Here is a 16,446-nt window from a genome sequence, read left to right on the forward strand (position 1 = left end):
AGATGTTGATGGTGTTTTAACAAGAGAAATGACATTCATTCTTGACACCCAGTAATTATCATCTCACTTTGGCCAGTAGTTGGACCGACTTGGATAATGTGGATTCATAAACTTTACCATAAAATCATCGTTCTCTTTATCAACTTCAGCAACCAAGTATTGTGACATCATAACATAGTCAATTTTAATAGTTTCATATTTTTATTTATTGAGGAACTCAAATGTTGAAGCAAAATTATTATCATCTGATACCCTTTTCTTTTTTATAATTGAATGAGAAAAAGGTAAAAATTGATGGAAACTTCTTGTCCCAGGAATAGTTGCTATTAAAATTCTATCAATAAGTTTGTTTCTTACTAGGTCTATTTCTTCAGCAGTGAGGTACAAAAACATAATCCCACTGGTTGACTTTTGACAGTATTCAAACATTGCTTGAGAAGACAGTATTTGACCTGTGGTTGGACTCTACAAACTAGCCTTTGCAAAAAGTCTTTTAACAGTAGCACCTATTCCATCGCATGGAGATTTGCCATGGCTTGTTACAAAGAAATTCCAAATGCAACAAACAGAAAAGTCTTGAGCATGGTGATATAAATCGTAAAAATATTTGCAGTTTTTATACTGCCTTGCACAGTGTGCTGTGGGACAAAGATGAGTTTTAATATGATTAATGGTTTTATGCATAACTTCATTGATAAATCCAACATGATTCAAATCATCTGAAATTACACATAAAGATGATATTTCCAGTTTCACTTTTTTGTGATTTGACTGGATGAAGAGAACATTGACTTTTGCACCATTGGAGCAAAAGTTTTACAAAACTTAACAACAAGAGCAACATTTTAACAAGAAATCTCGAATAGAATATGAAAAATGCAATACCATTTTTTTATATTTTCATTTTATGTAAAGCGATATGGTGATTAAATGTTTTCTATAAATACTTAAGTTGTTTTTAGGAATTTTTTTAAAAACAAATCTATTTGAACAAAAGAATTTTAGTCTTCTAAAATTCTCTTCAAATAATTTTGCAATTTATATTTAAAATTATATTGTAAATAATACTTAAAATAAAAAAAAATTGAAAAATTTTAAAAGAATTTTAATGCTCAATAACTATTGAGCATTAAAATTCTTTAAAATTTTTCAATTTTTTTATAATTTATATTAAACTTATAATTATAAGTTTAATTGCAGCAGAATCTGTAATACCCAGTGGCATAACGAGGATCATTCCTGAAAGTTAAGCGTATATCTAACTACAGTAACAATATCAGATTTAGATCATGGTGCATGTGAGGAAAAAAGTTTTATTTTAATCGTACATTTTTAATAGTTAATCATTTTTTGTTTTCTAAAAATAGAAAACTTAAAAAAACTTAAAAATAGAAAACTTTAAAAGTAGAAACATTCTATTGCAAACATTAAAGAAGACTAAAATATAAAAATTAAATTAAATGAAAAAATTATTTTACTTATTTTCAAAGAAATTTTTATATAAGGAAATAATTTTTTTTCTCTCACTTTTTATTGCAAAACAATTTGAATAAAAATATTGAATGAAAACATCAACTTAAAAACCATTTGAAAGAAAAAATTAATTATACTTTAAATTAATTAAAGATCAAAAAACAATAAATTATAAAAAGTGCGTATCTTATGTTTTTTTGTTTTGATCTAACTCGTTTGGTCTATAAATTATAGACTTGTGTGGTTTATAGGCATGTGTTTGCACAAATTATAGACTCGTATGGTTTATAGGCATGTGTTTGCACAAATTTTAGACTTGTATGGTTTATAGGCATGTGTTTGCACAAATTATAGACTTGTATGGTTTATAGGCATGTGTTTGCACAAATTATAGACTTGTATGGTTTATAGGCATGTGTTTGCACAAATATGAAGTTTAAAGTTTTATGACGATAATATTTTAATTTATTATTTAAAGCAATTCTATTTTTTATTTCGTTTTATGTTATTAATGTTACAAACTTTATAAAACAGCAACAAAGCAGCGTCAAGAAGTTGTTTTACGTTAACACAAGCTCTTTATATTGTCAAAACAACTTTGAAGTTTGTTTTATTGTTGTTTTATAGCTTTTTACAATACCAATTTAATAGTCTTTAAAAATAACACATGTTTTATCATCAGCATGAGCATATTAAATAATTTTCTATAACTAATTAAAATGGTTTAAATATTTTAAAAAATTGAGGTCGGCAAATTATTGCCGACCTCAATCTTTTAATGGTCAGCACCAGGTCAGCAAAAAGACCTTTGATACAAAGGTCTTACATAAGACATAGAAATGAGGTCGGCAATTTTTTGCTGACCTCAAATATTTTAAAGTCGGCAGTTAGGTCGGCATTGCGGAATGCCGACCCTATATACATATATATATACAAGGGCTATTCTAAGAAGAAAAATTGGGTGGCGGTACCCCCTGTCTTGGAGAAATTTAGCAAAAATAAACAAATTTGCCTTAAAAAAAAAATCCTAAATGCAATCATCAGGTAAAAAATGTCATATATATATTTTGTATAATGTTTTTTGTATAATAATGTACAAAAAAGATCTCTTATTTTTTTAACAGTGATCAGTATTATAAAAACTAATGTTTTATATAATAGATCTGATATTTTAGTATCAGATCTATTATATATATATATATATATATATATATATATATATATATATATATATATATATATATATATATATATATATATATATATATATATATATATATATATATAGATATAGATATATATATATATATATATATATATATATATATATATATATATATATATATATATATATGTATATATATATGTATGTATGTATATATATGTATATATATATATATATATTTCTATTTATATAATAAGGTCTATTTTATTTATTTTTAAGTTTGGCTTTATCTTCAGAAGAATTTCAAGTATTTTGGCGAAAAGTGCAATTTATAGTTGATAAAGATGTTGTTCGTACTGATAGACTCCACCCTTATTATGCAGGTCAAGACAATCCAAATTTACAAATAATGAGGTTTATGGATTTATAGTTTTTACTTTTTAAATCTGATGCTCTCCAAAAAAATTCTATTTGAAAAACTAGACTATATGCTTAAAAAAGTAGTAGTTTACATTATTCATAAACTGATGTAATGTTGGATCTAGCTCCCTATTGGCAATTAATGTTGTCTGACTTTATTTGTGCTGTATGGTTTTTAGGAGTCCAGTACTATTTTATTTCTCTTGCAAAGTATATAAACAACTAACTGACTGAATCCATAAAAACACTGCTCTGTGAAAAAAAAATTCATTAAAAAAAAAAGGCTTTAAGAGCAAATAAAATTAACATGTGCACCTTTTCCGCATATGTAGAGCTCATAAGAGATTTATTAAATAGTTTGTTTTCTCTTTAAGGGATCTTAAACCTCTGAGACGTGTTCATATTAAAGAGAATGATAAAAAAAAATGTTTGGGCTAATTTTTTTTTGATTAAAACAAAAGAATGCCAAGAAAAACTAATCTTTTATATTAGTCAAAGCTTTCTCCATTTTGTTGAAGGTCAAAATGTCAGCATAATATACGCCACTGCAGACTTGATAATTTATTCAACTCGTTTTATTCCTTAGAGTTTTAGTACATGATGTCATTGATTTTTTTGTTTTCATAATTGATCTTTTACGCACCTTGTTCATCAAGAAACAAGGACAATTGTTTTAAAAAAACTGCTTTTTTAAAGTGCATATAGAAATGAATAAATATGCATATAAGAGTGAATAAATATGCATATAAGAATGAATAAACACGCATATAAAAATGAATAGACATGCATATAAAAATGAATAACCTTGTAAATTGTTAAAAAAAAGAGTTATGGAGTTTAGTATGTGTTTTCATAACTTTTTTGCTTTTTTTTTTTTCCTCTTCCTTGCAGAATGGCCCATTATATATATATATATATATATATATATATATATATATATATATATATATATATATATATATATATATATATATATATATATATATATATATATATATATATATTAGGGATATGACTTTTTAATTTTTTTCAAATAAAATGTTTCCTGTATCATAAATCGATGAACTTTTACCTAAAATCATGAAAAAAGGCCCAAATAGCTTTCTGCAACAAAAAAAGGTCACCCCCAAAATAAAAATTTGATTTACCATTTTTATACATTCATTTTTGACCGATGTTTTAATCTTAAGCTTAATTCTCAGCTTAATTCTATTTATTTCATTATTTTGTTATGAATTTATAAATATAACGCCACACGTTACCATGGCAACAAAACAGCCGTGTGCCGGCAAATACTTGGAATTGTTATGTGATGACGTCATTGTGTTACCACGGTGATATAGACGACTGTAACAGACTGTAGAAGATTATAGAACTTAGTAGAACATTCTGGAAGCTCTAAATAATTATATAAGCGAGCTGCTGTCAGAGCTCAGTGTTGATAATGTGAATAGTTCTATGAAGTACTCTGCGTGTAACTGAGCTAATAAGGAACTACTGTAGCGAACTAAAGACGCTGTAAGTGTACGAAGTATAAGTAGTTGTAGCATTATCGTTAGGATACGGACTGGATTATCGAACTGTTATCAACATTGACTGGATTATCGAACTATAATTGGATTACTATACAGTTAAAGTATTTTATTAATTAAACGACTTTATTAAACGGATATTTACGCTCAGCTATCCGTAAAGTCGTAACAATATTATATGATGTCTCACAAGAAAAGTCATACCACAGTAACAAAGAACAAGAAGACTTGGACTAAAAATTTGGTGAGATTTCAAGAGTCACACAGAAGAAGAGGAAGCGTGGCTGTAGAAGAACATTCACTCGATGAAAAATCCAGAATACCACTTCAATTGCAGATCGTAGGAAGATACCAGTTTCTCGGAGCATATGTTAAAGGAAGAAAAGAACGAATAGACCAAATTTCTAAGGAAATTACAAAATTGTGGGACAATAAACTGAATTTTCCACGTGTGTCTGATCAAGTGATAAGAGCAAAGCTTATGAAGGTGCTGAAGGTCTATGATGAATGTGTCAAGCGTGGAAAATATGATGTTCTCAATGCATTATTTGACATCACGAAAGTGAATGGCCAGTGGTTATCCTCGGAAGATAAACGTCTATACCACCTACAAAAAGAAAGTAAAGGACAGGTGGGGTACTCAACAGGACAAGTGGCAAGTAAAGAAACCATTCACCCTTCCAAGAGAAGGAAAGTCCAGTCTGGAACAGCAATACCTTCCACATCACAAGTCCTGTCTACCACAGACAGTGGTACTGAATCTGAAAACTGCAAAAGTAAGAGTGAAGATGATGAAGACGACGACGGTGATAAAGACGATGATGAGGACACTCAGAAAAAAACTAGAAAGCACTACAAAAGTAAATTTGCTGTAAGTATGGTTACATCAAGTGGAGTTTCCACAAAGAAAGCTGCTAAAATATGCAATGTATTATCACAACAAGGTATTGATATTCCAACTCCAAGTCAATCAGCAATTTACAAGTCCATATTCAAAGAGGCAGGTAAATTAAAAAAAGAAATGATACAACAACTTAAAATGGAACAGTGGTCCTTACACTTTGACGGCAAACGAATAGATGATAAGGAATATCAGGTAGTTGTACTTCAGAATGAAAGAACTGACGTGAAACTTGATGCACTGCGTTTAAAAGATGGCAAAGCTGAAACTGTTGCTGAAAAAATTGCCAAACTTATTGATGAATACAATTTGTGGAATTCAATTAAGATGATCATTACTGATACAACAAACGTCAATACTGGGAAGAGAAATGGAGTTGTTGTGAAGTTGCAACGTATGTTTAAATTAAAGGGTGTCACAATACCACAATTTATCGGTTGTCAGCATCACGTACTAGACAGGATTCTCCGTCTGGTGATGGACGAAGAACTTGGGGGTGATACCAAATCTCCAAACATTGAATACCCATTTGTGTCTGAACTGTTGAATAAGTATGATGAACTGAAGGATAAGTTTGTGAATGGAACTGTAGAAATTCTTGATAAATCAGGGTGGAGAGACGATATGAAGTTTTTGTACCATTTAACAAGAGTGTTTAGGTTCTATGAAGAACAAAGAAACTTCCCTCTGATTCACTTTCAGAACATTCCTAATATGAGCAATGCCAGATGGAACTCAAGAGCCATTCTCGCCATTCTGGCGTTCATTCTTATGCCTGAAGCGAGAAAGAATTTGGAGAAGGTTTGCAGGTTCATTTCATATGAGTGGGCAGAACATTGGTTTAGTAGTCAAAAGTACAATGACAATGACTTCAAGAATTTATCTGATGTATTGAAGCCTCACAAAAAGGCATTGCAGTCATTCAAAAATCACTGGAAGAAAGAGCCATCCGTCATCGACATACCACGAAGTAATCAGATAGCTGAACGTGCAATCAAGGTGATGCAAGACCTGTATGCTTCCTGCAGAAAGAAAGACAAACTGCAACTTCGATTCATTCTAAGTAATAAGCGCTAGACTCTTTATGAGACGTGAGCATCATGTGACCCATGTACTAAACACAGTAGGCCTATAGACACAGACAGTTATGTATATTGTTGTACTAGACGCTTTGATACTGTTAATTTTGTAATACTTGTATAATTATATATCACATAATGTTTTTTGTTATATCACAGTACATGTTGCATAAATAAATAAAATAACAACAGGAGTATGACTCTTACAACATCTTCAGCCTTTAATATTCATTTACTGTACAAAAGTGTACCTATTGAAAATTCGATTTTTTGGTTTTGGGGTGACCTTTTTTCAAAATATGTCAAAATGAAACATCTATTCGTTCTTTTTACATAAAAGTTCATTGAATTACGATACAGGCCTAGTAGGTTGCAAAAAAGTCATATCCCTAATATATATATATATATATATATATATATATATATATATATATATATATATATATATATATATATATATATATATATATATATATATATATATATATATATATATATATATATATGTATATATATATATATATATATATATATATATATATATATATATGTATATATATATATATATATATATATTATATATATATATATATATATATATATATATATATATATATATATATATATATATATATATATATATATATATATATAGGGTTGATTACAGTAATATGAGCACCTTGGTAATACGAGCATACTTTAGGATTTCTTAGATTAAGCAGTGAAGTTGAAGTTGCTTTGTATTTTTTGAATCGACTTTATGTGGTGATAACAGGAATCAGTTCTATTAGCGTAAATTTATTTGCAGTAAGTAGCCACTATCATATAATTAAAACGCAGTAAAATTTTTTGCGTTGTTACAATAATATCATCATGCATAAATAAATCTGTGGCGCAAAACTTTAGTGTTAAAATAATGAAATTAATTTTTTCATAAAGAAAAATATGTTAGCCGAAAATCCAATCCATTTTTGTTTGAAAAACAATAGAAACATTTAGTTTTGACTTTAGTCTGACTAAGTTATTTTGTTCAGAAGTGGTAAAAAGTAAATGTTATGACCATCACATTACGTAGAGTTTGAAAAAAGTTTTATTCTTTGATGCTAACTTTTGCTTACTAAATTATATGATATTTCACTTTACTGGAAAGTTTCAAGTCATTTCCATATTTGGTTCATTCTTAATAGCTTAAAGAGTGTCAAATGTTATGACATTCTTGCGGAATTGCCCATATATATATATATATATATATATATATATATATATATATATAGAGAGAGAGAGAGAGAGAGAGAGAGAGAGAGAGAGAGAGAGAGAAAGAGAGAGAGAGAGAGAGAGAGAGAGCAAAAAAGACTATAATAAAGTTTTCTCATATTTTAAAGAGATTATACACGATTGTTCTATATACCCCTTGCAAACTTGTTCTCAAGACTTTTACACTTACAGACATTTGTACGTGATGCTGCTGTAATGTAATGGAATTTTTACATTTACGTAATTTTAAATGACATATTGTTGTTACATTTATATTTAAATATCTGTATATTAATTTCTTATACTTTCTTTTAAAAAGTGTGCTTAGAGACTTTCTCTTGCTATCACCTTGGCTTTAATGGCTGCCCAGAGTTTATTGTCAAACACGCTCGAGTAGACACTACTATTATTATTATTATTACTTCTATTAAGTTCAGCTTATATTCAGATCATATACAAAGATACTTTGCTCATTTTTCAGCAATTTTGTTTTTTTAGTGGTTTTCATAAAAAAAGGTTTGTATTATGATGTCATAATAAAATATATGTAATCTTACAAACAATTGTGGTAAAAAACAATGTAATACTTAAATTCTTTTTATCCATATAAAATAATTTACTATATATTTTTTCAAAAGTTTTTTTATTGGTTAATCAAATATTGTTTAACTTTTAAACTAAAACAATTTCAAGCATTTAACCTGCTTTTTTCAATCTCACTTAGAACAATGTGTGAGTATTGCTAAATCTCTTCAAAAATAGTAACAACAACAACAAAAAGTTTAAAAGTCTAATATATATTATTTAACTATATATACTGAACCTAAAGTTAATTTAAAGTTAATTACTGAACCTAAATTTAATTTAAAATTTTCTTGTTTACTTTTTTTTTTAACTTAATTTAATTTTTATTTAAACTGGCATTTAGAAATCTTCTTCTTAATTATGCAATCTATAACCCTGTTATCAGTTACACACAAGGTATGAGTGATCTAGTTGCACCATTGCTTGCTACTCTCCATAATGAAGTAGATACATTTTGGTGTTTTGTGGGTCTAATGGAAGCAAGTATGTTTGTTGCAACACCAACAGACAGTTCTATGGAGGTTTCTTTGGTATGTTTTATTGCGTTATTAAAAGGCTTAAATCTGTTTTTCCTGTCAATATCAGTTTAGTTCAAATAATATATAAACTTATTGTTTTTATGTTTTTCAAATAAGCAAATTTAAAAATAAAACATGAAACTCTGAATCATGTTTGAAATTCAATTATTATTTAATCACTCTTCTAGTATATATATATATATATATATATATATATATATTATATATATATATATATATATATATATATATATATATATATATATATATATATATACATACTAGAAGATATATATATATATATATATCTAGTATATATATATATATATATATATATATATATATACACATACTAGAAGATATATATATATATATCTAGTATATATATATATATATATATATATATATATATATATATATATATATATATATATATATATATATATATATACATATACACATAAATATATATGTATATATATATGCATATATATATACATACATACATATATGCATATATATATTTATGTATATTTAATGTATATTATATATACATAATCAGGTATGCGGAGTCCGAAAAAGGACTCCGGATTTGAAAATTACAAAAAGATTACTTTATCCTAGTTTTTGGTATCCAGGAGTTCTAAAAATATAAATATGTTAATGGACTACAAATAGAAAAAAAATTAAGACTTTTAGGTTAGAGGAACAACTGTTTTTTGAACCCGGAGTCCTTAGGTATAATGGCGGCAAGGACTCCAGGACTCCGGGCATAAAAACAATAAGTTTCAAGTCATTAAATCTCATGAACTTTTTTTCTTAGAGCAGATCATAAGTCAACAATCATGTTTAGAGCTTCTGGATACTACGGACTTGAAAAAAGTAGAGATATAGTCCCTTTTGGGACGCCGCATCCCTGATATGAATAATATATATATAATATATATAAGAATGTGTGTATATATATATATATGTATTTATATATATACATGTATATACATATATATATATATATATATATATATATATATATATATGAACAATATATATATAATATATATAAGAATGTGTGTGTGTATATATATATATGTATATATATATATATATACATACATACATACATACATACATACATACATACATACATACATACATACATACATACATACATACATACATACATACATACATACATATTAGGGTGCATCAAACCCCCTCATAGGTTAAATTCTTAATGGCCCTATAATAAACATGTTCCTTTGGTGTTAAGTAGTTACTTTGTGAAATATTATAAAAATATAATTATTCCTAATGGTTCCACATGAAGCACGAAATATAGCTAACTATGGCATTATTACGGTATTATTGCAGATTTGTATGTCTAACTTAGCATTAATGAAGAGTTTTATAATTCATATCTTCTTACTTATTATAGAATGTTTCAAACTCCATTTGTATTTTTAGGAGTTAGCTACCACTGTACCAATAGCATGGTACAATCTGCTGTGAAGTTTATGCCAAAAAAGACTTGTCAGAAAAGTTCAGTGTTTGGAATAGAAGCCAGTATTACAGAAGATAATTGGTTGTAGATTACCGATAAGTGAACAAGTGCTGCGATGCTAAATGTTTCATCAACAATCTAGCCTGTCTATAAATCGATCGAAACATGACAGTGCAAAAATTGTGTTGAAGCAGATCATTCCTTTCTTCAAGAAAGCAAATATTCCAATAATAACAGAAAAGAAGGCCTGTGAAAAAATCATTGCGTTGTCTGAAAAGAATGTAAAACTTTGTGAACTTCCTCTAGATCTTTGTTCATCATTGTCAGCACTTGCCAAGCTTGAACAAATGTCAGAAGAACTCAGTTTGACATTTCCACTGTGGGTAAAAGATGCTGAAAAAGTCATGAAGAATAACAAAGATGTAAAGTTTTTAGAGTCCATGAAGACAGACCTCACAGCATCATTTGCCTCCCATGACAAGAAATTGGTATTACAGTTACAGCGCAAGAAGGCACGACTACAAAAGCAAGAAGAAAGGAGACTAAGGGCAGAAGAAGCAGCTACTGCTACTGCTACAGTATCTGCCATTTGTACAGTAGAGCTCTCTAGCAACAGCAGCGAGGAAAGTAGTGATGAAAGTAAATATGATATCAATAGTCCGTTTCAAGAATTCTGAAAAGAAACTGTTAAAAATGCACCATCAAACCACTCTCACTGGAATGGCTGCTCATATACCTTATAACATTCTCAAATCTCCAAGAATTGTATTGTAAATTGAGAAATTTTCATTTTTGTTGCTTTAGCAACAAAAATGAAAATTTCTCCTGCACAACAGTCTGCACTCACTGAGGCCATTATTAAAGAAACAGAACGTGATGCTAGAAAAATTGCTGTATCATATGCCACAGCAGACAGGTCCAGGCGTATGGTGAATGAAGAAATTGCTTCAGAAGTTCGGAAGTCATGGGTTCCACCAAAGTATGCTTTCCTGCACTGGGATTTTAAACTGATGAAGAGTCAGGCAACACATGACTTACAGGAAAGACTTGTGGTCACTGTTGGCAAAAACATCAATGTCAAAATACTTGGCGTACCTGCTTATCAACCAAGGATAGATCAACAATATGGAGATATCATCACTAATGCTACAATGCAGTTGTTGCAGTCATGGAACTATGCTGAGTCAATAGTAAACATGACTTTTGATACTACGGCTAGCAATACTGGACATGTCAGCGCCACGTGTGTGGCCCTGCAGCAAAGAATTAGCCGTGCATTGCTCTAGTCTGCATGCCGTCATCATGTTGGAGAAGTTATTTTAACACAGGTTTTTAACAACTTGCACAATAAAGCATCAAAATTACCAGAAGTTACTGTATTTAGCACATTTAAGAAGCATGATACGTGCTTTAGCACATTAAAGAAGCATGACACATTTCCTTATGGAAGTGACGAGACACTCAGTCCATTTGACACTCGACCTTTCTCTAATGATTCACAAACTGTTTCTCAGATTACTATGTGGAAAGAAAGTGCAGAAGCAGTTGCTGAATCTTCCATAGAGCATCAGCGAGAAGACTATAAAGAATTCAGTGAATTATGTTTGCTGTACCTCAATCCAGAAAACAGACAGTTTCACTTTTGTCGACTGGGTGCAGTCCACAAAGCATGGTGGATGTCCAAAATATTGTACTTCATCAAAATGGTCCTTCTTGAAGAGCAGATTCGTTTGTTGCCAGCAGGAACAATTACCACTGCTGCACAGCAGACGAAGTTATGCAGCTTCGTCACCTTTGTGTGTCTAATATACAGTGCCTGGTGGACAACCTGTAGATCTGCAGTTGACACCCCATGGCATGATCTCTGCCTTTATCAGAAACTACTGAAGTACACACAAGTGAGTGTTGAAATATCTGAAAGCGCTATTAAAGCACTGAAACATCATCTGTGGTACCTATGTTCTGAAATGGTGCCCCTTGCTCTATTCAGTGACCTTGTTTTAAAGCCTAATTTGCAGTACTTAGCCGAGAAGCTTCTAGCAGCGAGGCCTAGTGATGGAATGGCTCTGCTATATGATTACTACGAAACTGGCTTTGGAAAACTTAATTTCCCGACTAAAATCACTGCCACAACAAGGCTTGGAGATTTGGTTACTGCAGATTCATGGTACAATTTTCAGCCTTTCAGAGATGAATGTGGATTTTTTTAACTATAATGTTGAAAACTGGCCAGTTCACCCTTTGTTTCTGTCACCAAAGATGAAGATGATTTCTGTCAATGTTATCAATGACAGAAATCATCTTCATCTTTGGTGATAAAGATGATTTCTGAAAATCTATGTGGAATACTTTTTAGAAAGGTTTATGAAAATGGTAAGTCATTTGAACCCACATTGGAGCTTAAAACTCCTATCAGAGAGGCTTGGAATGAAACATCTTCAGAAATCACCCAAAATCTTGTGACTATTATGTTAAGTTGCATAATTGAAGTTGTTAAGAACTCTGGAAGCAGTACTAAATATTAAATGAGCGTAAAAACAAAATATTTTAAGTATTTTCTTGTATATAATGTGCATGAGGCTAGTTCTGTTTTCACCCCAAATTCAATACTTTTAGTTTTGTTTTTCCATTTGTAACTAATTAAAAAAGCCGATTTTTAAATTTTCTGATTGTAGAAAAAGATAATAAGAAACAAAGTAGATTTAAAAATTGTTTCACTGCCTTATTTATTAATTTAGAACAAAAAATAACAGTGAGACTATTTTTATTTTCTCAATTGTATTTGAAATTTTTATTTTCTTTTATTTTCTGTATTTGTTATTATTTGTATACTTATTATTATTTTAAATGTTTTTACTTTAAACTAAATAAAAATTGATCAATAATGCATTTATTAACTAGCTAAACTCAATACCATAGCAACATGCCAGCAATGCTTATTCTTTTAAAAATTATCTTAATTTTGTTTTTAATTTTAAAGAATTATCTTCGTGAATTGCTAAGAATTATGTTGCCTGATTTTTATTTGCATTTCTTGGGACAAGATTATGAAATGGATTTGCTTTTTGCTCATCGGTGGTTGGTTCTATGTTTCAAGCGTGAGTTCCTCTACCAGGAGGTACTTAAGATATGGGAAGCGTGTTGGTCAAGGTATCAGACTGACTACTTTCACATTTTTGTAAGTTATTTTTTTGATAATAAATTTCTTTTAAAGAGAAATGTTTAATTTATTTTATTATTTAGTTTATTTTCTCTGTTAAACATGGTACTTTTTTTGTAACTTTTTTTATTTTTATATGTTATATTTTAGGTTTGTGTTGCGATAGTGAAGCTGTATGGCTTTTTTTGCATAGAGCGAAAATTAAATTCTGATGAAATTTTGCAGTATTTTACAGAAATGGCAATGAAGTTTGATGGAACTGCTACGTTGAAAGAAGCACGTTTTCTTTTGTATAAGTTTAGACAGATGGCTAAAATACCTTGCTCTTTACTTGGCTTGTTGTCAGGTAAAGGAGTCTGGGATGGAGGAATTTCTCCTGAAATTGAATGTGTTAGTCATCATAAAAAATGTTGTATACAAGTTTTTCAAGATAATCAAATAGAAAATAAAGGTACTTTAGTTTATATTTTAATAAAAATACTCAAAGTTATATAAGAATATTTTTTAATTTACATTCATCTTTACACATAAGCATCATTAAAATAATTTTTTGTGTTGGTCTCTAAATCTCAAATCATTAAAATAATTTTTTGTGTTGGCCTTATAACTTATGTTTAGGTTTTTTAACGACATTCACAAGTTTTTAAAAACAAAGTTTGGAAAAGCTATAACCATTTCGATTTTTTTCAACAAAATTGTAAAAACCAAAAACCAAAAAAAAAATTTTCTATTGCTCTGTTTTTACATTGAAGGTTCTAAATTGTTTAAGTCCTAAACTCTGAAACACTAATAATCCTCTGCTTGAAAGCATTGTTTTGTTTGCCTATAAGCTTTTGTCCCATTTTTAAAGGCCAGATCTCTTTCTCTTTTCTACAAACACTACCATGGCCTACCATCATTGCTTGTTGCATCAATCAAGACTCAATCATGGGTGACTTGTAATTAAAAGATCTTGGGTGTCTTGTGAAATCGCATTTTTTTACTGTAACTGTTCCTTCAAGCTCGATAAATTTAGCGAAATTTGGGCATCTCTTGTATCCTCATATCTTCATCTCCTCATATCTTCATCTCCTCATCTTTTCCTGACTTATACAATTTACAGTTTTTTAAGTTTTCTGTTATTTGCATTTTTTCTCTTCATTGTCAATTGTATTCTTTCTCTTCATTCTCAATTGTATTCATTCTCTTCATTCTCAATTGTGTTCATTTTCTTCGTCAACTCTTTTCTTTGTTTTCTTTTAACTCCTAATTTATTTTGTGGTTGCTTGCAATCTTGTTTGAAGTGAACTTGTTTTAAAAAAAAACTTTTTAATGTTGTGTTAATTTTCCTCATTTATGTGTTTTTAATTTTCTTGATAAAACAAAAAATATTGATATTTCAATAGCAATGTAATTGCATCAAATAAATTGAAAAAACTTATTTCTTGGATTTACCGACAAGCCGTGTGATCTATGAAATAGCCAGTTTGTAAATTCAAGAAACAAGTCATTTTAATTTTTAATTCATTTGATTCCATCAACAGCTGTAAAATAGTAGTTAAAAAAATTTTTTATTGTTTAAAAATAGCAATACATGAGACTTGAATAATCTTATATTATAAAAATTTCAATTAGATTTTTTAACTCTATTGTTATTATAAAATTTAGAAATTAAGAGTTTAAATTTTATGATGCATTTTTCAAATGTTTTTTTATTATTACTAACTTTTCTTGCCTTTGTAAAGATGCGCTTTTTTTAACTTTTCTGTAATTTTATCTAGATATGGTTGATACAAATAATGCTAACAATACAGAAGAAAACATATCTTCCCAATTATTTTTAGAATCAACCGAATTAGACAATCAATCTGTAAAAATTAAAGAAGTTAAAAAGAATGAAAATGAGGTACTTTGTCTTTATCATAACTTTTAACTTGAGTTTTATAAGGTTGTTTTGCTGTTTTTTTCTGATGCAATATTTTTTTTTTTTTTTTTAATTAAATTTGAAAAAGTTTAATGTATATGAATCAACACTTACAGGTTTAAATTATGGTTACAGAAGGCACACCTTGTCATTAAGTTGTTTAAAACACACACTAAGGTTGTTGTTTCAATTTTGTACTCAAAATAAATTTTAGTTCTTTTTTAATTAGTATTTTCATTTGTTTTTTTTCATTAAATTTCTAAAACATTATCATTTTTGAGCAGGTGGTCACAGGTGTTACAGGCAGCATGAGATAATTTTTAGACATGATGTAATTTGAGTTATTAAGAAAGTTTTAAACTTTATTAATAACTTAAGTATAAGATATTATCTATGTTATTTTTAAATGATTAGGTCGTTTAAGATATTACTATGTCGTTTTTAAATCCCAGCCAAGGAGCTGTGATTTGACAAAGGTGTAAAAAGTCTGACTTTTCTTTTTCTTTTTTTTTTTTTGTGCAAAATAATCAGTTTAATGGAAAAATTTAAAGAAATAGTTCAACCATAAGCAATTCTTTCTTTTTTATAAAAAAAAAAGACTTTGTTACTTTATACTGTTCCTGATTTTTTCATGAACAATATTTCTTTGTATATTTTTCTATTAAAATTTTATTTTTTTATTTTTAACTTAATATGAAGTATTTGATAAACAATTAAAGAACTTGTAAGACAAAACTGATAAAATGGTATAGTAAATTGAACAATGAAAACAAGTCAATTATGAACAAATACCACTTAAAAACAAATTTTTAAATTATTTTAGTGTTATAAATGAAAATGATGGTTTGTTACAAGAAAAAAAAACAAGTCAAGTTTTTTCCAAAAAAATGCCAGTCAGTTAATTTATCGAACTACATATTACAATCAACTATATATTACAATCAAATACAAGTAT

The 16,446-nt window shown here is 28.6% G+C and overlaps 1 protein-coding gene across 2 annotated transcripts in view; it reads left to right on the top strand.

Moving 5' to 3' along the window:
* LOC136071770 (TBC1 domain family member 16-like) overlaps nt 1–16,446 on the top strand; it is a 43,094-nt gene that overhangs the window by 26,042 nt on the left and 606 nt on the right. The window contains exons 4-8 of one of the 2 annotated variants that reach the window (XM_065803256.1): nt 2,918–3,052; nt 8,753–8,939; nt 13,409–13,606; nt 13,739–14,039; nt 15,349–15,473. In XM_065803256.1, the coding sequence (XP_065659328.1) occupies nt 2,918–3,052; nt 8,753–8,939; nt 13,409–13,606; nt 13,739–14,039; nt 15,349–15,473 (946 nt within the window). The remainder of the gene's footprint in view (nt 1–2,917; nt 3,053–8,752; nt 8,940–13,408; nt 13,607–13,738; nt 14,040–15,348; nt 15,474–16,446) is intronic. The other variant, XM_065803257.1, reaches the window with a different exon arrangement.

The sequence above is a fragment of the Hydra vulgaris genome, chromosome 08 (genome assembly GCF_038396675.1).
Source record: "Hydra vulgaris chromosome 08, alternate assembly HydraT2T_AEP".
NCBI classification, from domain to species: domain Eukaryota; kingdom Metazoa; phylum Cnidaria; class Hydrozoa; order Anthoathecata; family Hydridae; genus Hydra; species Hydra vulgaris.